Source organism: Aythya fuligula, chromosome 3 (genome assembly GCF_009819795.1).
Source record: "Aythya fuligula isolate bAytFul2 chromosome 3, bAytFul2.pri, whole genome shotgun sequence".
Taxonomy (NCBI): domain Eukaryota; kingdom Metazoa; phylum Chordata; class Aves; order Anseriformes; family Anatidae; genus Aythya; species Aythya fuligula.
Genome location: NC_045561.1, coordinates 10,872,395 through 10,899,752, shown reverse-complemented (window position 1 = coordinate 10,899,752; position 27,358 = coordinate 10,872,395). Strand labels below are relative to the sequence as shown.

Below are 27,358 nucleotides of genomic sequence, written 5' to 3'. Positions count from 1 at the left end.
ATAAAATAAATATAATAAAAATAAAAATTATTAATAATAAAATAATAAAAATAAAAATAATGAAAATAAAAATAATGAAATAATAATAAAAATTAATAAAAATAATAAAAATCTGCACTTGGGCAGCAGGGGGGGAAGAGCATTTGTGGGTGCCGGGGACCCCTCAGCCTCACGCTGCATCCCCCTTGTTTAGAGCCCAGCAGCCCCGAGTTGCGGCAGAGAGGCACAGCCCCACTTCCCCCTCAAAACTGCCCAAAATCGGGGTTCCCCCCTCAAAAAAAAACACCTCCCCCCCCCCCCCGCCTTTTCCCGCGCATGCTCGCCCCCGCGGGGCCCGCCGGGAAGAGCCCGCCCCCTCCCCCGGCTCCCCCCGCCCCCCGCCGCGCCGCAGCGCCCAGGTGGGTCCGGCGGGGCCGCGGCCATGGCGGCCGCTCGCGCCGGGAGGGGGCGGGGCCGAGCGCCCGCTCCTGAGGGGAGGGAAAATGGCGGGGGGGCGGGAAAGGGAGGGGGGAGGCTGAGGCGGGAGGGGGGGGGGAGAAGGGAAAATGGCGGCCGCGGGGGGCTCGGCCGTGCCCTGCCCGACCCGGCCCGTGCAGGGAGCGGGGAGGAGCCCGGTGGGAGCCCCGCGGAGGCGGGAGGCTCGGCCCGGGGGAGGGTTAGGGGGAAAGGGGTGGTGAATGCCGGCGCGCTGCTGGGTCCGCCTCTGCCACTGATGAAATTTAAATTGCTCGGGGCGAGCACGGGGCTGCGCCGGGCTCGGGAGGCTGCTCCCGGAGGGGACGGGGCCGCTGCTTTCCTCCTTCCTTCCCTCCCTCCCTCCCCTCCCATCCTATCCCGGCCGGGTGCGCTGTTTCTCCCTGCGCTCGCCTTCACCGAGGAGCGAAGATGTCGTTCGCCAAAGGTAGGCTGGCTGCTCCGCCGCAGGGACCTCGCTCCGCACCCGCTTGGTTTTATTTCGGTTATTTCGCCTTGACGCCGTGCCGCCTCCTTTTCTCTCCTCAGCAGCAGGCTGTGAGGGGTGCCAGGCTTTCCCCCGGCAGGTGACGGTGCCCGTCCCATGGACGTGTCCGTGGATGTGGACGTGGCTGTCTGCTCTGCCACGCAGCACCCCGACAGCCCCTCACCACAGCTGATGCATGTAGGGGGCTCCCCCCTTTGCCTCTCCCCGTCTGCCCAAGTTTTTTGGAGGTCTGAGTGTGTTTTGGCATTTGCCAACCTCTGCCGTAGGCACCGGCACACTGCCCTGTGAGCGTCTCGCCCGGTCTTGAGTTGGGAATCGTACATTGGGAAACAGGGAACCGACCCGCGAGGGTCACTTCAGGAAGAAAAATTACTTTGGTGCATTGCCGTGGCACTTCTCCCCCTCCCTCCCCTCCTTTCTGGTGATCCTAGTGGTGCGTGTGTGGTTTTTCTGTTGCGGGTTTCACGCCTGTAGGTTTTCTTGGTGTAAGTCCATTCAGGCCTGTCACCGCCTGTAGAAAAAAAGAGTGGGCAATAGTAGGTCTGCTGCTATGTGAACTTGGGTCCTGTGGGGAACCGAGAGCTTCTGCAGGCTTTGGGAAATCAGCTGCTCGCCCAGTGGATGTCCAGGAGTGTGCAACACTTGCTGTGTAAGTGCAGTGACACTTTGTGAATGTCCTGTGACAGCCGGGCGAAACGCACAGCACCGCTCAGGGAGGTGCTGAAGCCACGCTGCTCACCTGGTGTCCTGAAAGTTGTCGAGACAAGCCCCTTCTTGCTGTGAAACGAGTGACAAAAATAGGCTCTGAAGCCTTCTTTTTAAGCGGAATTGGCTTATCTCAGCCTTCTGCTGGAGGTAGCCATCTTGCAGGCAAGTGGTACTGTGTTAACCTACGTAAAGATCGAAGCCAGTTCTTAAAATATTACCGAGGTTTTGACAACACTAGAAGCTTCTTTAAAGAGTACTTTTACTAGGCTGATAGCACCAAAACACATTGCTGATGTCAGGCGATATTTTTAGCAGGAAGATCAGCCTCTAGACTCAGAAATTGTACTGGGTCTGAGCGGTAACATCGCAGCCCTTGGTGTACGCGGCTGGCCAGGACGGCGTCCTGGGTTGCAAACTTCTGAGCGAGCTCAGGGTAACTTGCTTCTCTGTGATGGGGAGATAGTGGCGAGGTTTCACTTCTTGTGTGCTTCAGTGCCGTGTGTGTTGACAAATTTTGCCTGTAGTGGTAGGGAGAAAGAAGTTTGCAAATGCTTCTTCGGTTTGTTGAGTTCTCAAAAGTCAAGCGAAGTAGTAGTTCTCAGTTTTGTGTTGGGCAGTGTGGATGTCTGTGAAGTTTTTATCCCTGTCAAGGATAAAAATTGCCTTGAACTTTCCAGCGGAGTCGGTAGAAGTTAAGGCATTCACTCTGTACCCTCAGCCCCGAGTTCAAGGATAGAGCATTTAAAGTTCAGCTGCGTGTTTCAACTTACGGGCCAACCTTCCGGATTTTTATGCAAGTAGTCTGGCTCCGAGGAAATAGAAATAATTTTCTGGTGTAGCTCTTTCAGTGTGCTTGCTTGGATTGCGGTGCTAATTACAATTCTCAACCCTCAGCCCAAAGGATCCCTACGTTTTCATGAGAGGACTTCTTGCTTGGCTTGTCCCGTGACTCCTTCCTGTGCCATGACCCCGTATGCTATGTACTAAGGCAGTGAGTTCTCTTCTGAGCGAGTTAATGAGCTCTTAGGGCAACAAAACTGAGCTTTGTGTGTTCCCTCTTTTAATGTAAAATAAAAGGAGGGATGGCAGAAAGAAAATACACTGCTGTTCTCTTCGTGTGCAGTTGGGGAAGCCTGGCCCTTATTTTATTTCCCATGGTTCGTGACGGTCTCCTCTTTAGTAACTTGATCTGATTTATCGTATATTGTTTGTTTCCCAAGTGTCAGTTATAAAATCATGCATCATAAACCTAAAAATACTGTGCTCTTTACCATAGTTCACGGTGTGAGGACAGTGGCAGGCTAACAGGGAGATAAGAGCAAAGTAGAAATAAAGGTGGGGACAATATTGTTTGAGTGAAACTCTCCACCGGTGACTTGACTAAAGGTCTTTCTCTACAACTTGACGGAGCATTTTCTGCTGAAGGCATTAAAAGAAGGTGTCCTGGGTGGTCATTTTTCTTGAAAACCCGGTGTTTTCTGGAGCCCCAACTGTTTCATCATGTGTTTCTGTTCTGCACTCATTCCTGTGTGGGCCCGTCCCTTGTGAGTCTTCCGCTGCCATATCCCACCCCTTTCTTCCTTCAGAGGGGAGCTGAAGAACAGTGATCCCATAAAAGTGAGCTTCAGCTGCAATCCGAGGCAGTGGTTGCAGTGTGGCTTGGAAGAGGCATTTCTTTTTCAAAGGTAATTTGGAAGCTCAGGGCAGTGTGTCCCCTGGGAAGTCTCTTCCTGCAGTTCTGCAGCACCCCTGCCTCCCGTCTGGTTTTACAGAGGTGCCATAACTACTTTTCACTGCAGCCTTAGGAAATTCGCCTTGCCTGTAGGAAATAACTGCCCTTAGAAATGCAGTCGTGCTGGCTTTTCTACTTCGTTGCCATTACGGCGAAGAGGGAAATAAACGTTAACCCGGGCTGTTAAATTTAACAGCAGCGCACGCTGAAGGACAGCGGCCATCCTCCTGCCATCGCTAGGCTGGAGGACAGAAACACCAGCTTCTTCCCCAAACCCTGGAGGGGTTTTCCTTAGGGAGGAAATCCCAGCAGGAAGGCTGGTGCTGAGCTCCTCGGCGTTGGGTACAGCACTGAAATTCTTACCCTGCACAACAGATCCCTCCCTGCACCCGTAATACTTGGGTCGGAAGTGTGTTTTTGTGGACTCCAGCTGTGCCAGCTCTCTCATTCCTCTTTCCCCCAGATGATCCCAGTATGGGCAGCACCAGCAGGGCTCTCCCCAGCCACCCACATCCTGGTGGGCTGGATGAGACCAGTGGTGGCCACCGAATGGTGGCCAGGAGGCTGCGGGGTGGTGGCTCTGGGCACGGACCATCAGGCTGCTGCTCCGCACGCCTTCAGCATTTGCTCGTGAAGCCCTGGAGAATGTGTTATCACGTGTTTACTTTTCCTCTGCCTTATCCTTTTGGTTTGCTTCTGATATTGCTTAATCTCTCAATGCTTTTTTGTTTTTTTATCAGGGAGATACACGTCTTTTGGCCATTGCGAGCCAACAGGATCTTCCTGCTTACATGGCAGCCCGGGATGGCTGTTTGCTGGCTCTTCCTTAACAAATGACAGCCTCTGTTGAATACTTGGTATTTGCAGAGTTTCTGCTGGGCTGCGTTGCATCATATCGGGAGGTTCAGCATGTTTTACAGGCTGATGAGCTGCGAGAAATGGTTGCTGCTGTTGCTGTAACCCCAGCCCTGTGTTACAACTCCTTGTAGGGAGGATTACAAACAAACAGCTGAAAGTATCTTGTAGCTGTTGTCGCCCTGGAAGTTTAAACACTGTTTCCATGTGCATCAAGTCGAAATGAGGGAAGGAAAGCTCAGCAGTTCTGGGTGAAACTATTCAGGTGGTAGAGATCTTATGCTCCTTTCTGTAGGAGGAAGTACTTTCAGTGAAGAGCTCTTGTGTTTTTACTTATTTCACCTGGAAAGATAAGCCTAAGCTGCCTCCAACTGTTAACCTGTTTTTACTACCAAGTGAAGCGTGCGATGAAAAAATGAACCTATTGTTAATTGTGCTATTCATCTGGTGCTGGCATTTCCCCTGTGTTACACCACGGCGTGTGCACTGCAGCACTTGCCTCTCTATCTCCTTTTTTTTTTTTTTTTTTTTTTTTTTTCCTTTCCTACCTGCAAAACAGTGCAGTCAGGAAAATGGCTTCTGTGGGCTTCAAAGCAAGGGCTTGACACTGTGACCAAGTCCGAGGAGTATTTTGCTTAAAAATACAAGCAAAACCATAATACGAACGAACTGCCCCTGGCTTTCCGAGGCATTCTCGATAGAATAGCCTTTTAATGCGTGTCCCAAATAAGAAAACTTTAACCAAGGCTGCCTCTTCTGTTTCCTGGCACTATCAGTTCACTCGCAAAGTTTTTTCCTGCCCCTTTTTTGTACTAGTATCAGGGTGTTTCTAACATTCCAGCTATATTTGGCAATGCATCATTCTCCGTGTTATAGAGAAGCGATTACTCAAGGGATTTGGCAGAAATTAAATTAACCGAGGTCTTTAGAGAACATACTCGGAATGTCTTTAGGGAAGGCACTCAGTTCACATGCTTTCTTCTGGAAAATAAAGTCGAGCTATCTTCCATTCCTTCCTGTGCGGTGCTTTGACTATGGGCTTCACTGCATGGACCGTTTGTGTATTTACTCTTTCACATCCATGGAGCTTATCACTTTCAGAAGCAAAACAAATGCTGAAGTGATGGACGGACTATTTTTCCAGGTTGCTTAGTAACTGAAGGGCATGCTGTAGTGTGAAAATACTCATACGATAAAGGAAGGGAATATTTGCTGGAACAAACGGAAGACCGTGTGAAAATGCACAGCATAAATAATTAAAACGTGTTTTTATTTGCTTCTGTGAACGGAAGGATGCCCTCGATCACAATGTTCTGCATACAATATTTTTTTAGTGAATGGCTTTTTTGCGTTTTTACTTGCTAAAGTAAAAGTTGATGTGGTAGGACACGAACACTTTAGCTGCCTAGCAAAAAATACGTGTGCTGCTGTGGATTTGGAACATTTCTTGTGACGAATCATTGATCTTCTGGAACTTTTTAGAGTTTTGAGAGAAGGTTGGCTGTTTTTTGCACCCAATTTAAGATCTGTTCTCCAAGTTACTAGGAGCAAAATCTCTAGGTTCCTGGAGTGCTTGCACAGTAATAAAACAAGACTGGATTACATGATTATTTTTTTTTTTTTTCCCCGAAGAAATCTGAAAGCTGTCTGCAGTCTAAATAAGCTAGTTTTCTTTTTTCTTTTTTTTCCCCTTTAACCTTTTTTTTCTTTTTTCCTTTTAATTTAAGATTTCAGTAAAGCCATGTCTCAGGCTGGCCCCTCACAGTTTCAGGAAGTCATTCGACAAGAGCTGGAGTATTCAATGAAGGTAGAACTTGATAAGATACTTGCAACCGCACCTTCAAATGAGCTGGAGGTAAGAAGTGTGATGTGAATGCAACTCAAAGCCTGAGAAGGTAGAGATTTTATACAAGGGGACAAATCACAGAATATTGCTATCCTTATTTTTAAGATGTGCTTGGGCCATGTGTGGAAGAGTAGCCTGGATACAGTGTCAGTAGGAGACTTTGAGTTGCATGCAAACTGCACGACAGAGTTATTACTAAGTGTTTAATCATCTTTAGTTATTAAAGGTTTTATATAATCTGTAATGGATTACAGAAAGAGAGGGTAAAGCTGTTACTCTAAAGATTTGGCCAAATTCTTGTGGTTATAGTTTTGAATAAAGACTTGCCTTTTAGGTATCCAAGGTGTTAGATGTCTTTGTTTGTTTGTTTCTTTTTTCTTTTTTTTTTTTTTTTTTTTTGCCCCCCCCCCCCTTCATCCCCCAAACTCCCACTCCCATTTTTAGTTTTAGTGAGAATGAGCTTTTGGCACCTTTTGGAATTTAAAATTTTATCATGTCTGTACCTCACGAGCTGACAAACTCACTCTTGTGAATGTGTTGTATATCAAGTTTGTAAAAATGCTTCCATGATAGGGTAGGTACACAATAAATACCAGTATTAATTAATATTATTTCTTCTCTGTAGCACACCAAAAATGACCTGGAAGGATTTAAGAAGTTGTTTCATAGATTCCTACAAGAAAAGGGACCATCTGTGGACTGGGGGAAGATTCAAAGACCACCAGAAGATTCTGTAAGTTGCAATGGAGACGCAGTCAGTAGGGGACATAAAGCTATATACCATGGAATAGGTGTAACTGCCACGGTTCTGTAAAATCACGTAGGACAACACTTCGGGCTCTAGCTGAGAAGTAATAATTTACAGACATATGCTGTGTGTGTTCCTGAACATCAGGTCCTGCTTAACATATGCATCAAGTTCTGCAGTGTTATTTTGTTAGCTGTTCTCTGAGCAGGGGAGCAAAGTGGGACAGATGCCATCTTACCATTTGGTACCTTCTCTGGAGTGACTGGTAACTTTTGTTAGAGGGGAAGTAGGTAGGACTCTTGTTGTTCCCCTTTCCTTCCTGCCCATGACAGAAGGTCGCGCGTCTCAGTTGAGACTGTTTCCAACAATTCATTCTGCTAAATAATTCGAAAGGGACATATGGCAAGTGGGCTGGGTTATATAGCTCACTTAGCAACTTCTGTAATCTACAGCAGCTCTGTAAAAGTGAGGAATCTGAAACTTGTAGCTGACTGAGGGCTTTTGAACATCGTTTTCTAATGCCATGTCTGGTGTTGTAACTTACAACCTGCTACTTGAGATGTTGCTGAAAAAGCACTAAACATTTTTTTTTTCAGCAATATTTAGTACCGAAATAAACAATTCCTATTAAACCTAACCTCATTTGGTTGATTCATCTGCAGCCCGAGGCTGTCCTTGGACTCTTGCGTAACTAACGGTGTAGCTGTGCTACGAATTCTTGCTTTTCCCACTGCCGTAATCTTGGCATATCCTGAGACTTCCTTACACATTTGTGGTCTCTCTTCGCCTCTGTGGTGATTCAATCAAGGCTCTGTTTGCAACTGAAAGACAGGCTGGCCAGTTACTTCCAGAACAGATGCAGTGCTGCTTTCTAAAGCGTTGATGAATGATGCTGTTTTAGAGCAAGTATAGGGCTTTTTCCAAGGTTGAGTGTTTTCTTTTAACTTCAAAAACATGCGATGTCTGTCTCTTCTGTACTGTAACACCGAACAAACTGTTGCTTTGGGGAGAAAAATCCACCTTGAGGAAAGAGGCCAAGGTGAGAAGTTGGAGTTCTAGATAACCTTTTATAAGGAAGCCTGCAGAAAAGGGGGCTGCTTTTAGTCTAGAGAGGGGTGAGGCTCTAGGGGAGTGATAACTTTTGAATATGTAAAAAGGTAGCTGCAACAATCAATGAACGGAATAAACTGTTCTCTGTGTCAAGATAAAGCCTGGGATTAAATTACAGTAATTTGATGCAAGTGAATAGGCTGCTTCGTGGAGAGGGAGAGCTATTGTCTGTTCATTTTTAAGGTTTCGCACACTTTCAGTGGAAGGAAAAAAAAAAAAATCAAGTTCTGCAAGGGACTGAAAATTACTGGGCAAGACAATGGGAGCAAATGTCAAACAGGAAGCATTAGACAACACTGAAGTAGGTTGTTGGAGATGCCCACGGAAGGCAAGCTGTTTAAAAAGAAGGCCTAACTTAAGATCACAAAGGGCTGAAAGGAGGGCACGTTTAGAGTTGGTATCTCTCTTCTTCCTTCTGGCCTGTGCTGGCTCATCCTCATCTGTGTCCCTTAGCTAGGAAGCAACTTCTGATCAAAAACAGGGGAAAAAAGATGCAGCATCCTGTTGCTTTGGCTCAGATGAGAAAAATGCGTGTTCTTAGATGAGAGTGTGTTTCCTAGCATGAACTCCAAATCACAAGGAGTCACAGAAGATGTCACAGAAAAAAGACAGGGAAAAATACCCTCAAACAAGTTTCCTCCCCATGCTGCCTTCACTTTGAAATAAAGATCTCTTGCTTTCCTGATCTGACAGGAGGTGGGTTGAGTGGTCTCAAAATTGTAAGTATTCTTAATTTTCTTGATAATTATTTTTTTTATTATTATAATTTTTCCCCCCCCCCCCCCCCAACTGCAAGGGTTTCATTTCCCTGTCCTCCTCAAAACCTTCTTGTATTTATCCCAGATCCACCACCTGTATAATACGTGTCATATTGGGACTGTGGAAAGTGAAAGGTGTCCTACATGAAAGTGTTTTCAGGTGACCTGCAGAGAAACGTCTTCCAAATTATTCTTTGCTGAGGGATATGACTTGCGGAATTATTCGATAAATCTTGATTTCTTTACAACCAGAGCTATCAATCTTACTAGTAGATGAGAACAGTAGGAACTTTTGAAAGGGATGAAGAATGATAATTTTCAGAAGGGCTTCAGAATCAAGTCTGCAGTCCTAACTTCTTTGGAACAGGTATCTGTGAAATATATGCAGATAGAGTGCTTTTATTCAGCTCTCACGGAGTTTTCATCCCGTAGCTATAAAAGCTTACAGTGCACTCTCCTCTTGGTCCTGTGGGAACAGCACAGAGAACATTATGGGCAAGACTTTTGGAAAGCTGGTTGGTTAATCTTGTAGCTGGTTTATAATCGCCCATTTTGATGATGTCATTTTATGAGGTGAGGGTGTGGGGGGCAGTGAGGTTCTCATCTACTTTTGAGACTCTTGTGCTACAAGTAGCATGGCCTAGAAAGGAAGGACTTACAGTCCCCAGGGTGACTTGATTTGGCTGTGATTTTTCTGGGGAATTGGCTTGCTGCTTGATCTGCCCGAAGGATCAAGAATTCTGGCAGATGTAATCTTCAACTGCTAGCTGGTGAAGCTCAAAGTATGTGTTTAGGTATGTAGGTGCATGTGTGTATATATATGCACATACACTTATAAAATATATTTATATACATACAGGTGTGCACGTACGCGTGGCTATATGTATAAGCACCCAAAAATGTGCCAAAGATTTTACCAGCTTAGAGTTATTGAATGGTTCACTGCATTTTTAGGCTTTAGCTTTTAGTTTTCTGTTTTGCATAAGGTTCTTCTGAATGTCAGGTTCAGTGGGAAAGGTGTTGCAGGCTTTTCTGCAATGCTGTGCTGCGCAGGAGGAGAATTTCTGATCAGACTTCCATGGGTCACTTAATGTTTTATCCATGGTACTTGTTCTTTGAATGCAGTTTTCTGTTCTTTTCTGAAGCATCTGCTGACAAGTAAAGACTCCTTTCAGTAAACCGAAATGTAATTGTGGTGTAATGTTCCCCCTTTTTCTCTGCAATGGGAGATTTTATTCCTGAACTCCATATTTTAGCGTAGCAACTAATACCGATGGGCAAGCAAGCTGTAGGCTCCAGATGAAGATAACACAAGATTGAACCCATTTCGTGCTATATTGGTAAACTTCTGACTTGTTTTTTCCTTCCAGATGCTTTCCTTCTATATGTCCAAAGGCTTACAGTGATAGCTGGCATAGTTAGGACCCATTACTGTTACAGTCTTCAGAGAAGAAAGTGCACTTAGAGTGCTGGTTAACGAGGAGGAGACGAGGTAAAGAATGTGGACACGGCAAGTGTAATTTAATCTTGTTGATGTAGATTGCAGTGATCTGTTTGACTTGGAAGCAGTAACAAAGTCGTGCTGGGAGGCCTCTGAGGGAACAGCAGTGAACAAGTTAACCTCAGAGCAGCAATGCAAAACCTCATCAGTGAGCTAAAGAGAGCATCCAAAGCACTTTGAGTGTGAAAGGAGCATGTCTATTATGATAATTTTTTTTTTAACCCACTGCTTGGATTGTCTGCAGCTTGAGCTGTCACCTCAAAGAACTATATCATGAAGGAAAAAAAAAAAAAGGCATGCTTTTAATCAAAAATCAAATGTCTTCCTAACCCTCAAATCTGGAAGCAGGTTTTAAGGGTTCATTCGGTGCTATTTCTTTTTAAACTGTCCTTTGGTGCTGAGTAGATACTAGCTTGTTTTTCTGCAGCTACATATTGACTAATATGGGTGTATTCCTCTCCAGTCTACCCATGATGAGGGCCCAGATGCTCATTTTGTCTCTCTGGCAAACCGTTCCAAACATCCTTGCAGTAGGAGTATACGTCTGAGATCAGTCACACTCCCAATGTTGCCTCACACAGACTGTTCCAAAAATCACTTTGGTGACATTGTGTGCAAAACCAAATGAAGCTAGATGTTATCGTAGCAGAATCCCTGACCACAATTTCGAGATGTGTCTCAAATGACTAACACTGTAGTCATGTGCCTGTGAGCCCTGTCATTCCTGCCCATTTTTGTTCCTGAAGTATTTCCCCATCAGCGCTTGCTTGTCAAGCCCAGTGTTCCAAACCCTTAGAGCAAAAAGTGATTTTTATTACTGGGGAGCACTTTCTGCTCTTGTGTATGTGCTTAGGAGGTGATGAGGCAGTTCCTCTGCGTGTTAGAGCCTACGTGTGACTGGAACAGCTAAATGGCAGTGCCGACACCTAGCAGGCCTGATGCTGCAGGGATCCTGCCTGAATTTGAATTCCCGACGTTTGTTTTTCTCTGAATTAAAGACCCTTCAAGATCCAGGGCTTCCTTGCCAAGTTGTCATTTCCAATACCTGTGCCAAAAGGAACTGAAATATTTAGCAAGGCTGAGTTTCATATTTTGTGTTGGAGCTGATGCAACCGCAAATGAAGTAAATGCATGACAGAGGCCTGGGCGGAACTGTTAACTGCATCAGGACTGGGTTTCTACTCTGAGCTTTCTGCTTAAGCTCATTTCAGACACGATAGTGAAGACATAAAAGGGGGAGTTGGAACTTCAGCAAAGGAAAATAATTTTTGAGGCAGTCTGGCCCTGAACTGAGCAGCAGACTTTCTTCTTTTTGGAGAGCTGTACTGGGCATGATGCAGGAAGAAAGGAGTAAGACTTTAAAGGTGAAATCACGTTTTTGGCTTTTCAGACAGCATCTGAATGCTGTGGGTGTGACTCATGTCCCACCTGCTAAATGTTTAAATCCCATGGAGTCCAGTATGGGGTGGTATTGACCTTGGAGTAGACAGGAGGTAGTGGCAGGGAGTGAGGATCAAGCTGCGTTTCTTTTCTGAATGGTGCCCAGCGCCAAGTATAAATCTCTAGATCCTGTTTGCAGTGAATTGTTCTTTGAGCTTTCTGATGCACCTTCAGCACGTTAAATTTGAGGTTTATAACCTTTTTGTTAGCGAGAAAAATAGTTGCTCTTAATGTCTGCCCAGCCTGAACACAACCATTGTTGTTGTCAAAACACAGCAAGGTTCTACTTTTTGTATGCTTCTGTTCCTGAGAAATTCTAGAAGCTTTGGAATGAAGTTCCCACCAATGTTCTCCATGAAGTAGCAGTATGGTGTGTGTTTTTAGGAGCAATCCTACAGTCACAGCACGTGGCTACCTTGGCCCTTGAGTAACTCATTTCAATGTTGACCTTTGGAAGGCAAGGGTCTGTAGGTACAGAATTGTAGGGATCAGTGTGGTTAGAGATTTTAAAAAGAACAACAACAAAAAAACACCCTCATAGTTTGGGCAACAGTCTTCTTAGATAAGAACTGGGAGGTTGTGAGCATATTTGCTAATTCTTCTCTGTGTGCACTTGGAATTGGGTATCTGCTGTCAATTCCTGCATTCGTGACCCATTCTGCTGTATCAGCTGTCCCTGTCTTTCTGACAGATCTATGCTTGTAACCTTCAGGATGTTTTATCTTCTGTAGTTTGTTCAGATGCATCCTGCACCACTGGAATGCTGTATCCATGTCCTGCCTCTTCCATTTGTTCTACGTGTTCCCTTTTGAAAGTATAGCAGAATAAATGGACTGTGGATAGAATAAACTGACTATGAACAGATGGTATTCCTGAACGGATGTGCAAGTGGAATAAAAGAGGGATTGCACTAGACCAAAAAGCTTCAGTTCTGTCTGATTTTTGCATATCAACATTCTGCAAAACCGCTTCTGTCAAAGATCCTTGCATAGCAGCTAGAAGATTGCTAGAGGATTTTCTTGTGTGTAGTTTCCCTCGTAGTGGGAAGGAAAGGGTTGTATGAGATGGAAAGGATTTTGTGTTCTCCTGCATGAAAATCCTTCTGCCTCAGGTTCACAGAGTGTGCCTCTGCTATTCTCGTCTAGCATGGCCATAGCAGTGCTAAGTTAGTGCTTAAGACTTAAAGTAATTTATGCTTTTATGAGAGGATGGCACAGCTGGTGAAAATGGTGGTGTTTCCAGTTGGAACTGGAGTAGCGCACATTATTTGTGTCCTTCCTCCCTCCATCCTCCCCTCTCTTCCAGTTAGCAATGAATTTCATGTGAAAAAGGTCCCGCTTTGATGAAGGTTCCTTTGAATTGTTCTAATCTCTGGATCATCAACGAGCGGGTGACCAGATCTGCCATGCAAGCTCATTGCTGTGGCTTATCTCGAAGCTGTGGTTTTGCTCCAGGTATGACTGGCTTTTGTGATGTTCAGCTTCTCTCCCTCCTACCTGTTTAGCTCCTAACAGCCCCAGAATCCGCTCACCCGGTAACCGTGCGTGGCTGTCTCACATCTGTGCAGCAAGCAGCCCGCTCTGAACCAGCAGAGGCATCTGTGGGAATGGGTGAAGTCTTTTTGTTTGCCACGCTGCCCTGGCAGGGAATGCTGAACTCATCACGTGCAAAGTCTGGTGGGTGCTGTTTTAATGGATCCCTTTCTGATGGCTGCTGCCATCGCTTTGGTACGTGCTACTTCTGTTGTACCAACAGAGACATCCAGAGATGCCAAGGCATTTCTGAAGCAAGACCAGTCCAGCGTGTGCCTTCTTTTGGTTGCAGAGCTCTTTGCTGATAACCATTTTCTGGAGCTGTTCTTGCAGCTGTCCTTGCGCAGCGTTTTGCCTGGGTCAGTTACCTCAGCTGTGTGCAGCGCCTGCCACGCAGGATCTGTGGGGTTGCAGATGATGAGCTCCATAAACCTGTGGTGTTCAGTGATTATTTTCAGGTCAGCTGTAGCTGACTGGCAGTCCCTTGAGGCACGATTACAGGAGTGATAGTTTTCACTTTTGTTGTGAAGATTGCTGTACAAGCTTCCTGTTAAATAGATGTCATAGTCCAGCCTTTCTGCCCAACTAGTGAAGGTACAGTGCGTGTAATCGCTCTTCCCCCTTCCTCATACCCTAAGGAGCTGACTTTCCTTATTTCCTAGTCTATAAAAACATCTCAGTGTTTTCAAGAGACTTTTCTCTATTTCAGAGTGTGCCTGTGTGTGTATACACACCACACATGTAAGTGATAAGCCATGTATGTCCGTGTTCTGTTTATTTTCTTTTTTCAAATATTAGTCTCCTGGTTTTCTTCATCTCACTTCCTGGAAGAAATGAGCCTCTCAGCTAAGTTATAAATAAAACAACTCTGCGGACTTGAAAGCTTTCTCTGTCTTAATTTAGCTGAATATTGCCAGTCATAAGTTTCCTGATGAAGGGCAGTAGTGTTCCTCTGTAACATAAAGTGCTTGTGTGGGCAATCTGAAATGGTCCTGTACGAGTCTGCTCGATGTGGGTATTTAGGAAGTGGCTTTGAAATGATGTTTGTCTAGGTTGCCACGGCTGCCCCGACTTAGTAACCTTCCCATCCTGGTATTCTTTGGACAGTCGAGGTTTATGCATGTGACAGAGGCCAGGACAGATGCTATCAGTAGCTTCGTAACCCGTGGGTTGTGTGAATACAGCTCAGGGCCAAGGAGAACAATTTCCCCCTGCAGAGGAGAAAGGACAATATTTGAGAATGTCTGGAGAGGTGTAGGCTCCTGCCACACGTGGGTAGGTCGGGTTTCTCATTTGGTAGCTTGCCTCCCTTAGAAACCCACTGCAGAGGATCTGAATTCCCCCCTTGTCCCCCACAGCTTTTGGTGTGAGGGAATAAAGAGTAAAGCCCTGTTGAAACAGCGCAACCATCACCGCCTTGGGCCTGCTTCCATTCCTTCTTTACCCTTCTAGCAAGCAGGAGACATCAGGGCTCATGTGTGGTGCATCTTTGAGTAGAGAACATGCTACTGCAAAAACAATTTGACAGCTACCAGTTTGTTCCCAGACGCTTTCCCTGCGTAATAGCATAGTTTCATGCAAGTGTATGTGTTCTTGTTTATTTACTGAAAGTACAAAGTAAAGATGGACTATTTTTTTTTTTGAAATAGTTTATGGGTTTCTTAGACTTTGATTGAATTTCTGCATAAAAAAGAAAAACAAAAAAAAGCATAGTTATATTCAGATCACTTACCTGTTGGACTCTTTTTTTTTTTAATCAAATGAAACCCACTTTAAACAAGGAAATGGTAAGACAAAGATCGACCTCTGTGCTAGAGGAGCACTGGGACTACGTTGACCTGTGGAGGTTATAATACGTTAATCTTATTCCCAGTTTCCTCTAAAAACACAGATCGCTTCCTTAAGCCTCCGGACAAACAAACTCATTCTGTAGACCTCACAGGATGGCCGAGCTCCTGACTTGACAGGCACAAACCCAAATTTAAAAACAAACAAAAAAAACACAACAGAAACCATTAAGAGCGTGTTCCCCAGGGCACGGTATCGCAGCGCAGGCTTGGCGTGGGCAGGCTCCCTTCTGGGGAGGCCACGCATGCGTTTGGGCTGCACCGTGATGGGGCTTTCATCCCGGGGCTCTGAGTTGCAGCTGAAGTGCTCTGGAGCCACATTTGGCTGCTCCCAATTTTGCTTATCCTGGGTTATCCATCTTTTAAGCCTTTGCTGAAGTTGGACTGTGGGGATGCTTCCAAAATCCTGCTGTTAAATTTAAAATGTGAAGGGCAATGTTTTGATAAGGCTTAGTGGGCTGACAGTGGTGTACCAGTGCTTTATTTCCTGGCATTTCAGGCCTTTTGCCCTTTTGCCCTGAGTCTCCATTCATTTCTAGCTGCCACCTTATCTTCCACCTTCCTCCCCCTTATCAGCCTCAGCTGTCTCTTTCCTTACTTATTTCAACCTTCTGTCATCTCGGGATGATGCAACTGAGCATAATTTATAACCTGGAGGCAGCGAGCTGTGCCACGCTTTGGGGTGGGAACAGGCTGCAGCTAGCTAGCACGTAGGGGAGGGCATGGGCAGCGTGGTGGGCTGGGGAGAGGAAAAAGCAAGCCAAAATGGGTGAGTATTTTCCTCCTGGTAACAGCCTCTTTTGCCCTGCCTGTGCTTCTTGGAGTAACACATGGCACGTAAATTGGACGCTGTGTGACTAACTGGGAAGATGTGGTTGTGATTGGAGTGGTAGTTTAATTTCTTGATGTTGCCAGATACCAAATCTTCTTTTTTATTTTTATTTTTTGTGTAAAATGAAGTCTGTCACACCCTCACGTGAGAAAGCTGGAATGGAAGGACTCACCTTACTGCTTCCCTAGCAAAGTGGTCAGACTGAAGTACCTTTCGGTTGCGCTTTTGATTTTATAAAAGGAGCTGGCATAAATTATTCATAACAAATTGTGAAGTTACCACTTTAAGCCATGTATTTAAAACTGTCAGACTTCTGAAGTAAGGGATTTTGGAGACCTGTTTTAAGCCAGCTGGTTAACAAGAAAGGAGCCCTTTGTTAATCCTTTGTTCAAGGCAGCAGAAATCCAGAGCAGTCGTTTTGGCTTAATATACCTTCTTTTGGGGTTACTTCAGATGTGCATTTCTGTTGAAGTGCTGTGTTTGATTTCATGGTCTTACGATACAGAACCAAGACGAGACACTGGCCGTCAAATTGCTGGGACCCCCTGAGCCCTCGTTTGAAAACTGTCTCTCTTGGGTGTGTGAATCAGACTGTGGTGCCACAGGGACACTGCTAGGGGTCGGAGTTCTGGCTGTCCTCAAGTTAGTGTTGGACTTCGTGTCAGGTCTGACAGATTGCCCCTCCCTTGTCTTTTATGGATGCGTATAGATTTTTCTGACAAACCCGTGTGCTTATTAATGGCAAAGGGGCATATTATTTCTGCTCTTATCACTCTGGAAAGCAGCATGTCGACGTCACCTGCTTTGTTTAATCAGCTGATTCCTTCTGCTAAGGAGAACGTGGATATTAGCAGACAACTGCAGCAGTGGTTGTGTTCTTTCGTGCTGCCCGAGCCACGATAATGCTGTTTGCCTTCTAGCTGGCTTGCTGGGAGAGTGAAATAAAACCTGTCCAGCTACCATGTCTGCTGCTGTGACCTAGCTTGGAAAATGGAGGCTTAAATGTGTGTGATTTTCCTCTTCATTCTTACTTTCCCAAGCAAAACCACGTTTATCTTTGAGGCAGTGATAATTGTAGCACTCGGGACAGTTCGTGCATTACTCATAGGGCTCCTTGCCTTGCCCATGAGGCTGTCTCAAGGGTTTTTGGCGTAGGAGCCTCTGTCACTTTGAAGCATGAAGTACAGTTAAGCCTGAATTTACGTGTTTTCTTGGAATGTGAGAACTTGGTAAAGAGCGTGTAGATGGAAACATTCCTGTCCTTGATGTGTTGGCTAGATCTCAGCAGAGGGTCAACAGCGAGCCTGGATGTTACCTCTTCTCCTGGGAAGCGTGTGGTCTGGGGGTACTGAATTCCCAGTGTCTTCTCTGTGCTAGGAGACGCTGAGAGGGATTGCACCTGCCAGAAACAACCAGCAAAGCTCCTGGTAGTTGTGTAGAAAGTGGCTTTTAAAAACCACACAGAAGGAAAATAATTGGTAAGCTTGTTGGACAAACCTCTTGCTTTCAGTTGTATTCATTTTGATGAGTGCGTATCACAAAACTACCGAAACTCGTCTTGTTCTCCACTAACACTGCCCACTGAGCCAGAAAAATAAGTCACAACAGTGACATATGGTTTTCTATTCAACAGCTAGAGTGTTTCAACAAGGAACCCCGTGCTATTCTTACAGATATTTAATCTGTTTTCGTATTAGCTAAAATATTTGAGTGAGGGAGTAAGGCTTTCAAGTCCAGTTAATGGCTTGCTTTTTTGGAAACATTTTTAGGTGGAATGTGTTCAAGCAGTTGCATCAAGATGTTCCTCCCGGGCCAGTTACCACTGTTTGAGTAATGAGAGTTTAGTTAGTCATTACGCTGCAGCTTGTGGAGTGATCTTATCTTTAAATATATACCGTGAGCTTTCCAGATCATGCAGGAGGCAGAATTTCCCTAATGTGAGGGATCCGCTCTAATCGGCCATCTGTGGCCTGCTGGAATTGCACAAGTTTTCCTCCCAACCTCCCCACATCCGAGTAAGAAATCTGACTCTTGTTCCAGTGCACCGTGAATTTCCAAGGAAATTCGGGCCTGACTTGCCTGAAGCAGACACAGACTTCTGAGAAGGACTTGGTATGTGTTTGTTTTCAGAAATCAGCTGTGCGATTTACAAATCCCTTATCAGAATTACAATCACTTCCTTGCTGCTAGAATACATGCAGCACTGAAACACGAAGGCTTTTCTTTGGAAGGAAATCTCTAGACGGGCAGGCTAAAAGATGATTGTATTGATTTTGCTGGCATGATACCTATTGTTGCACTATTACCTTTGTTTCCTTGACTTATGTGCTTTGGATTAGGGGGGAAGCAATGCCTAATGGAAAGCATGCTGACTTTCATTACAAGTCTGATTTTGTTCTCTATCCCTAGCCCTAAACGTATCCCATACTCTGTCCTTAAACCTGTAGGATATGGCTATATCAGCAAGTAGAAGGCTTTCTGCAAGGTTTGATGAATGCATCCTGAAAAAATGAGGATAAAAATTAGGAACTTTCTTTATTCCTTTATTGGGAACTTTCTGCATTCCTTCCTGTCTTCTCTTCGGTGTGATGAATTATTATATTGGGCTGGTAATATGAATAAATATTACTTTAGACTGAGTCAAAGAACCAACCTTTTGCCAAGAATGTTGCTTCTGAGAAACCTTAGTGCAATGTATCAAAAAAATCTGCTCTGACTTTAGGTTGCTCAGGGAAGAAAAGTTATGTCCAGTGTGCGGAGCCTGCGCTCTTAAATCACATCCTGACTGAAGGAGGAGATCTTACGGGGAAGGGAGTTAGGCGAGTCACAAAGAGACCTCCCCCTCCTCCTGCAAGACAAGAGGAAGCTTGGGTTAGGCAGCATAACTGGGCTGAGTTGTTCTGAACCCCTCTTCACCATCGAGTCAGCTCCCTGTATCTGGAAGGAGTAGACTGAGACATGCCGGGATGAAGCTGATGGTGACAGGTCTCACAGAGGCTAGGGGGCTTCTCTAGAGAATAGGTTGTGGTGGGAACAGATCAGGTTATTTGTATTGTACCAAATGGGGCTGTTGTAGACTCATTTTGCAAATGTTCTGTAGTTTTCCTAAATCACGTATGTCAATTTGGGTTACCAAGTTTGAAGTTTTGAAAGCTTTTAGGAGAAAGCACTTTCCTTCCAAATACCTGACTTTCTGAAAATTTTGCTTCTTACAGATCCAACCCTATGAGAAGATAAAGGCTAGAGGGCTGCCCGATAACATTGCTTCTGTCTTGAACAAGCTGGTGGTTGTGAAACTCAATGGCGGCTTGGGCACAAGCATGGGTTGTAAAGGCCCCAAAAGCCTCATCGGGGTGCGGAACGAGAACACCTTCTTGGATCTGACCGTGCAGCAGATTGAGGTAACTTCTGATGTGCTTTGAATGTTGTGGATGCTTCAAGGGAGCTGTGCACTTGAGACTTACTCTGAAATCACCTTCACCTAGAGCTGACGTCCTGGCCAGTACAGAAACACTTCCCACTAGAAGTCTGACCTCAGTGAGCACACAGCCCAGGGTCACACTTCCCCTTTTTGGGGCGAGGGGGAGTTTGGGTCCAATCCTTGTTTCACCATATGAGCCGTGGTCACTGAGTGTGCTGCGTTTCTGAGTTGTAATTCAGGGTAGAGCCTTCCCTTTCTGCACAGGGTGAAGCGAGGCACAGCGAGCTTCTGTGGGAGCCTTAAGAGAGGTGACGGTGGAGGCTTGCCAAAAGAAAGAGGGAAAGGGGGCCTGGTCTCAGAGCTAGTGGTGGAGCAGAGAATTGCTTTGGAAAGAATGGGCGCTAGTGATGTGCAGCACATGTGGACAGAGGGGATGGAGCAATCGGCGACTGAACTCTGTCCTCTCTGCACATGTTAGCACAAGAGTAATTCAGCCTGTGCGCACCAACCGGAACAGGGCTGGTTGTGTCCAGCTACACAAGGGACCAAATTGTGGAGCTGGCCTGGCGTGGCTAACTCCTGGGCTCGCTTCCGACTCCTCCAGGTGCAGGTCTGAGTGTAGCTTTGTTCGTGTGCCTCGGAACAAAGCTCTTCACAGCAGCTCCGAGTTCCTTCTCAAATTAAAACCCTCATCATGGAAGTGATTGCTAGGATTTTCCTCAGAAGGAAGAAAAAGTAACAGCTGCTGGTGCTGGGAGAGGACGTTTCAGCTTATGTTTCTAATGCAGAATATTCCTCTTGCAGCAGATATTTAAGATGGCCATTAGAGTAGGAAATCGAGTGTGCTTGTTCCATAGTTTTTAGAACTCCAACCATTTTTGCCTCATCATGTTTTTTGCTTGGAATAACTGTCTCATGTATGCAGGAGAGTCCCACACACCACTTAAATTTATGTCCAACTAATGCAGTCCTAATCCTTCACGTCTGTGGGTGCTTCCCCAAAAGGGTCATTGCAGTATTCTGACTCCCCCAGAGGTTAATGATCCCAAACATTCCCCAACAGACAAGGGTGATCTGGTGCACCAAGATTTCAATTCAATTAAAGTGTATTTTCTGCGTGTTCTTTTGGTAGAACACACTTGTTTTCTGTTGTCCTTTTTTTTTTTTTTCTTTTCTTTTGCTGTGCTGAAAGTGCTCACATGTATTTCAGTTTTTTTTTATAGATGACCAAATAATTACCATTGCAACATTTCATCCATTATGTGGTCATGATAATATTTTCTGTCTCAAAGCCTGACAAAAAGGCTCAAAACTGCTTGCTGTGCAGAGAAGTTTTTGCAACCTTCCCCTCACAGACTTGAATAATTTTGGGGGAAGCGTGCCTTTTGTAATCAACAGTAGCCTAAAATTTAAAAGAATAGTTTTGCAGTGTCACGCTCTTTAAATTTGGAATCTTGACGCAGATTTAAAAACAAAGATTAATTGTATGTTAAGTAATGGGTCTTATCTTAAATACTTCACTGCTTGCAATGATTTGTTTTCTTTTACTTGCTTTATTGTGTATTCTAGTGGTACAAGAATTTTTCTCTTTTATCTAATGGATAGATAAAGCAGACTGGAAATAATAAGTGTATTTCCTTTTTCCCCAAAATCTTAGGTGTCAGGAGTTAAAGCTAAAAATACATGCTGAATTTACCATTTCTTTCCCATCTCAGCACTTAAACAAAACCTACAACACCGACGTTCCTCTTGTTCTTATGAATTCCTTCAACACCGATGAGGACACAAAGAAAATCCTGCAGAAATACAGTCACAGCCGTGTGAAAATATATACCTTTAATCAAAGCAGGTATCAAAAAACTTTTCTACTTGAGGTGAAAGGAAACACTAGCTTGCATTTCCTCATGTTCCAAATAGTACGGTGTTTAGTTTGAGGTAGCAGTGGTATTTTCTATACTCACGTTCAATCTCATTATTTGAAAGGAAGACTGAAATGTCAGGGGGTTCAGTAGAGTCAAAAGCGATGTATTAGAGAGAGATGTGGGGTGGGGACAGGCTACAGTTTCAAGAAATGGGTGTAATGGAGTGCTGGATGCTGGCCACTTGGTTCCTGAATTTGCTTTTAGGATAGATGCCTGGGCTCTGGAGGGAGACAGAACGTGGCTTCCTTATCGAGAGAAAGCTCTTATCTAAAGTGGCTGATGGCATGCTCTGGAGCCCTGTGTCAGAGGAATGCTGTTTTACTGCATGGTCTGAGAACTGTGGTTTTAAATCCATGAATGAAAGACCGTGTTCTGCACCTTCTCAGTGACCTAGCAAGCATAACATCTAAAGCTGCATGAAAAAGCCCAGGTAGCTGCACCCAAACTATTGCATTTTCATTTTACTTTGTGCTAACAACCTAACAAAACTGTTGTCTTTCCAGGTATCCTAGAATTAATAAGGAAACTCTGCTGCCAATAGCCAAGGACGTATCTTACTCAGGAGAGAATACGGAGTGCTGGTATCCCCCAGGCCATGGAGACATCTACGCCAGCTTCTATAACTCCGGGCTGCTGGATAACCTCATTGCAGAGGGGAAGGAGTATATTTTTGTATCCAATATAGATAACTTGGGAGCCACTGTGGACCTCTACATTCTGAACCATCTTATGAACCCACCCAATGGAAAACGCTGCGAGTTTGTCATGGAAGTCACAAACAAGACCAGGGCAGATGTGAAGGTAAATGCAAACAGTTGTGCAATGTGTCTGAGTGCCCGCGTGTTGGTGCCAATCTGTGCCTCTTGTCTCTTCCGTATGCATGAATTCAGACATACATTAAATCTTATAGCTATTTCAGGCACCATTTAACACATCAGCTGCGATCTCATTTGAGATGCACAAAATCAGCCAGTTTATGAAGTTTTAATTCATGGAACAAATTGGATCTAGCTTCTGGGCAACAGCAGCCAAGGATTACTGACAACAAGTAATTTCTGCAGGTCACACTCTCCTTACCTTCTCCAAACTGTCACTTGCACATGGGAGAGGTTTGGGGATGGTAAAAGCAGTGCATAGCTGGGATATTGCAGTTGTATCACTACTGACTGAAACCTGTGCAAGCTCCTTGTGCAGCTGTACATGTGAGCATAACGCAACGCAGCTTGTCGGGGCTGCAAATCCTCTCCTGCCACAGCTGCCTGACTTTGCGCAAAGTCCAGGTTTGACAACTTATTTTATGTTTAGGGCATGTATCAAATATTCCTAGTGAGTAGCAATTAGTCATGTAACAGAACTTTACCTTTACTCTTTTAAGTATGAGGCTGGAGGGAACGTGGTTTTCCCCCAGCTAGTCGTCAGATACCAAGAAAGGTCTGACAGTCCTATAACACCACAAAAAGGCCCTGTAAAAATACAGAGCTTCACCCATGGAGAGTCCAAGTTGTCTAAGAAATGGTGTAGAGTTAATAGACTTGATTTAAGTTTTGCACTGTAATCCAGCAAAGCGCTAGAAGATGACTTCTGACAAAAGCAGCACTTGCCAAAGATTCTCAGCAACTTTCATTAACAGAAGTAACTGTTCTGGAGTGCTGAAACACGATCATTTAACAGTTCTGACTGTAATTTAAACACGCTCTATAATTAGTAACCCAGTAGCTGACCACAAGTAACATGTTTTCACCGAGGTTCAACTTAAATGGCACCAAAGCAGTGCATGCAGCTGGGGTGGTGGCTTCTCTGTTGGCAGCTCATTAACAGGACTTAAAACTTCTTCTTTTACCCCTGCAGGGTGGGACACTTACGCAATATGAAAACAAGCTGAGACTGGTGGAGATAGCTCAGGTCCCAAAAGCACATGTTGATGAATTCAAGTCTGTGTCAAAATTCAAAATATTCAACACGAACAATTTGTGGATTGCTCTGTCTGCGATTAAAAGGCTGCAAGAGAAAAACGCTATTGACATGGAGATCATTGTTAACCCAAAGGTAAGCAGATAACAAGATTTTAGAGGAAATGAACTCAAAAAAAATTTTGTTTCTGTGTAACTAAACAAGGACTGATGCCTTCAAAAAGGAGCCGGTCTGTTGGTAAATGTGGAACTCTGAGTTATGCTAGGCTGTAGAGCTGAGTGCCTTTACCTGCTGGTCGTGCTTACGTGAGTTTTCTCTTCCAGACCCTGGATGGAGGTTTGAATGTTATCCAGCTGGAGACTGCAGTTGGTGCTGCTATTAAGAGCTTTGAGAACTCCCTGGGGATAAACGTTCCTCGCAGTCGTTTTCTGCCTGTTAAGACCACGTCCGATCTCCTGCTTGTGATGTCGAACTTGTACAGCCTTAACGCTGGGTCTTTAACCATGAGCGAGAAGCGAGAATTTCCGACAGTGCCTCTTGTCAAGCTGGGAAGCTCTTTCACAAAGGTGAACTCCCATAACTGCACTTGTATTTTATCGCATGGTATAAAAACACAGTCCATAGCAATAAATAAATAAAGTGAGGTTTACTTTATCTACCTCTACCCATCATATGTACTGTTCTGTACTCCTTCACCCCCATCAGCTGAGGAAAAGTTGCATGTGGTCTCTAGTGCTCACCCAGCTTTGATGGGATATTGCCCTTACTGTTCCTTGGTTGTAGTCATCTCAGACAATATGACAATAAATGACAGAAGTAGCAACATTTATATTTGGCAGACATAGATTCCAGGAATACCTTTTAAAAAGAGTTTTTAAAAGAAGCTCCAATGTTTGTCTACAAAGGGATTTAAAACAGTCTGTATTTTTTCTTCCCTTCAAAAGGTTCAAGATTACCTGCGGAGGTTTGAAAGTATTCCAGATATGCTGGAACTGGATCACCTCACAGTTTCAGGTGATGTTACGTTTGGGAAGAACGTTTCATTAAAGGTGAGTTTGCAAGCAGGATGCTCTTGCATATATATGACTCATCTCTGCTACTCTGTAAGAAAACTGATCCTAAGTCAGCACCTTCCCCTGGAAGCATTCCTAAGAATTAAAAAATAACAACAAAAGGGCCTGCAACAAGGATTGCAGCGGTCAAGTTTGAGCCAATATTACCCCTTCTGAATGAGCACAAAGCATTACCAGAATAAGTGCTTTTCTGTACAGTTCTAGCAAGAGATGAGGTTGGTCTACAAGTACAGACCTGGTGACTCTGTGTCCAAAACAATGCTTGCATCTTTGTGACTTACCAGGCATGTACCACCTTGCTTCCCAGGCTGGCTTTACAGCCATAGGCCCATTCTCATCAATTTGGGGTTCTTGATTAGTAAATGTTGGAGCTGAGCTATTTCAGATGCTTCTTAGGATCTGTGGCACAGTACTTATATTTCCTTGCCTTATAGCCATAATGGTGAGCTGCATTACCAGCTAAGGCAGTAACATCTTTACACCTAAAAGCAAGCAGGCACAATAGGATCATATAAAGCAAGTATCTATCGTTAAGTTAGCAACCCTGCTTATAATCTGATGATATCAAGTATGCTCATATAATTACAGTAGTTCCAATATTATTGCTTCTTTCAAAGCTCTGTGCAAAAAAAAAAGTAATTCAGTTGAAGCACGTGCTGGGTCTGGCTGTTAACAGCCTCCCAACAACGCTGCTCTAACTGTTGATTTGGAATGAGCTATCCTACAGTAAAGTTTCCCTACAGTAAAGTTTCTGACCACTCACTCTCTTCTCTGTGACTCCAGGGAACAGTTATCATCATTGCAAATCATGGTGACAGAATTGACATCCCCGCGGGAGCTGTACTAGAGAACAAGATTGTGTCAGGCAATCTTCGGATCTTGGACCACTGAGTCGGTGGAAGGGCATGGCCGGTTCTGTAGGCTGCTGTGCTAAACCAGCCTGGTCACGGAAGAACCTTTTAAGCATTAGAAATAAGTACACAGAGGGCCTACGCTTTGTCATCCTCACAGTACCCTGCAGTATTAATTTAAAATTAATTTCTCTTGCTTATCTTTTTAAGCAGACACATAGCGCAATGGATGTGCGTAAGTAATGTTTCAGTCCTTAAAGAGATTCTGTAACTCAGTTAATATAACCTTGAAGTGCAATACTGTTTGTCTTGAGGTAAGATGGACAGATCTTTGATAAGAAGTTAAGAGGCTTGCCTCTAACATTTAGTAGTTTTGAATTGCTTGTAACCGCAGAAATAAAGCTGTGAAGCAATACATGTGGGACATGGTTAGCTACTCATGCAACTTTTTTTTAAATGAAGTGTAAATGGCAGGCACAGTTGAAATAAACCCAAAGTTTCACTACTGCTAAATGGGCTGTTTAAAAACCCTGTAGTTCATGTGCTCACAACTCCCCCAACCTATAACCCTCTTTAACCCCCACAACTGACAGGTGGGATTCCTATCACGATTATACTGTACGTCACAATACTGGGGTTAAGGTTGTAAATACCTCTGTTTCTGTATTGTGAGAGCATGGGCATCGCTGATGTTCCAAACTCACCCAAAGAATCTAATACTTGAGAAAAATGCCTCGGTATCCACACGTGGTGTTTGCTTTTCACATCCCATTTAAGACTGGATCACCCATTAGTATCTTTATCCTTTATCTGCCCTCTCTTTCAATAAATGGATTACATCACGTTGTCTCTGTCCATGTTCATACTGCCACAGCCACATGTTAATTTATCTGCTCTTGACTCATTTCTAGATTTGTACAGGAATTGAAATCCCTGGCCTGATCACTATTGATTTCTTAATGTTTCTCTTGTATTTACATGCAGACAATTTATTTTATAAGCTTAGTATAACACTGGTATGTATCATTAAAGAAGTTGGTCTTTAAAAACAACTCTGATTTTATAGCTTTATTTTGACTGACAATTAATGACATCTGTTATGCTAACAGATAAGCATGCCTGTCTGAAGAAACCATAGGCGCGCACACACTGGAGACCATTCCATCATACATAATCAGCACAGGGTTAGGCACTCAGACTATGCTTAGGTAAAGAGGTGTGAGGTGAAATACACAGGCACTTTTACTTAGTACTGGCAGCATCCAGTCTTAAAAGGTAGTATTTAAAAAAAAAAAACTCTTAAATTAATTTCAGTTGCACCTTCTTTAACAGTACAACCCTTTATAAGCAGCCTAAAAACTTTAAAACGCCTCCTGGCCCATTTTCTGTGTCCTATTCTGTCTCTATTTAGTGAAAAACCAAACAACTCAGCACGGTACTTACCCTGGTGTAAGTGGCGGTGGGGTAGCTGCAGGAAGCCATCTGCACACCAGCCTTTTTACTACCTTCAGGTTCCACGAGAAGCCCGCTGTTATTTTGTCGTTGCTAATGATTACGAGTTCACAACTCTATCCTCTAGTAATGGCTTCAGTGAACAGGCAGTTTATTAGAAAATCGTATCTTCAGGTGGCAGTTTAGAGCCCAGCTGTGAGAAATACCCTGAAACAGGACTGCTTCCTAACAAATCTGAATCCTATATGCAAGCAATCAAAAGACATTTATTTATATAAAGTTCTGTAAAAAAATAAATTTTAGAACAGCATAGTTTCATAGAGAAAAACATTTTCTACAGAGTTCCAACTGCAAGATTCTTATATTGTACCATCATTAAATAAGGTGGGACACCATGTGAATTTCATTGCACTAGAAGAAATGCAAAGCATCTTTTTAATATAAAGATATACAGAGCATTCTAGACAACTACAGCTGTGTTACAGCTATGTGTTCTTTTGGATTTGGTCCAAAGAAACCTGAGTCTGTTTCCAGAGAGAATGAAAAACATTGCACAGACAGCTGATCACTTGTTTCTTGCTGAAGGACACTGAAAAGATCACTCCCTGCAGCTCACTCTGAGTCTAGTTTCCCCGACTATCAATAGTGTCCTTTCTTGGACTCTGTTCTTAAGTATTCACCTCACAGTCGTCACGCTTCTTAGAAGAAAGTCGGTCTGTTGTCAGAGCCAAGTGACTGCTCCCAGTGGATTATCACCTCTTCTGCTCCCAAATTTCAGCCATGTTCAGGTCTAAGTTGTTAAGGCCTTTCAGCGCTTGAAGGTTTCCAGTGTAAAAAGCTACATCTGACGTAACCAGT

General features: G+C 44.3%; 2 protein-coding genes across 3 annotated transcripts in view; one reads left to right on the top strand and one right to left on the bottom strand.

Annotated features, from left to right (window-relative positions):
• Window positions 1-664: 664 nt before the first annotated feature.
• On the top strand, window positions 665-26,101 carry UGP2 (UDP-glucose pyrophosphorylase 2). The gene is made up of 10 exons (XM_032183829.1): window positions 665-901; window positions 5,984-6,111; window positions 6,728-6,835; window positions 19,086-19,271; window positions 21,007-21,140; window positions 21,717-22,014; window positions 23,062-23,259; window positions 23,448-23,690; window positions 24,069-24,173; window positions 24,981-26,101. The coding sequence occupies exons 1-10, from the start codon at window positions 886-888 to the stop codon at window positions 25,086-25,088; spliced, it is 1,524 nt and encodes a 507-aa protein (XP_032039720.1). The 5' UTR covers window positions 665-885; the 3' UTR covers window positions 25,089-26,101.
• VPS54 (VPS54 subunit of GARP complex) overlaps window positions 26,102-27,358 on the bottom strand; it is a 49,075-nt gene continuing 47,818 nt past the window's right edge. For both annotated transcript variants that reach the window (XM_032183827.1, XM_032183828.1), the window contains one exon: window positions 26,102-27,358. In XM_032183827.1, coding sequence (XP_032039718.1) covers window positions 27,253-27,358 — 106 coding nt within the window. In that variant the 3' untranslated portion in view covers window positions 26,102-27,252.

What these genes read in the sequence shown, in the direction of transcription:
- UGP2 (XM_032183829.1), top strand. An exon ending in TATACCTTTAATCAAAGCAG is followed by an intron (nt 21,141 to 21,716) that starts GTATCAAAAAAC and finishes TTGTCTTTCCAG; the next exon opens with GTATCCTAGAATTAATAAGG. An exon ending in AGATCATTGTTAACCCAAAG is followed by an intron (nt 23,260 to 23,447) that starts GTAAGCAGATAA and finishes TTTCTCTTCCAG; the next exon opens with ACCCTGGATGGAGGTTTGAA.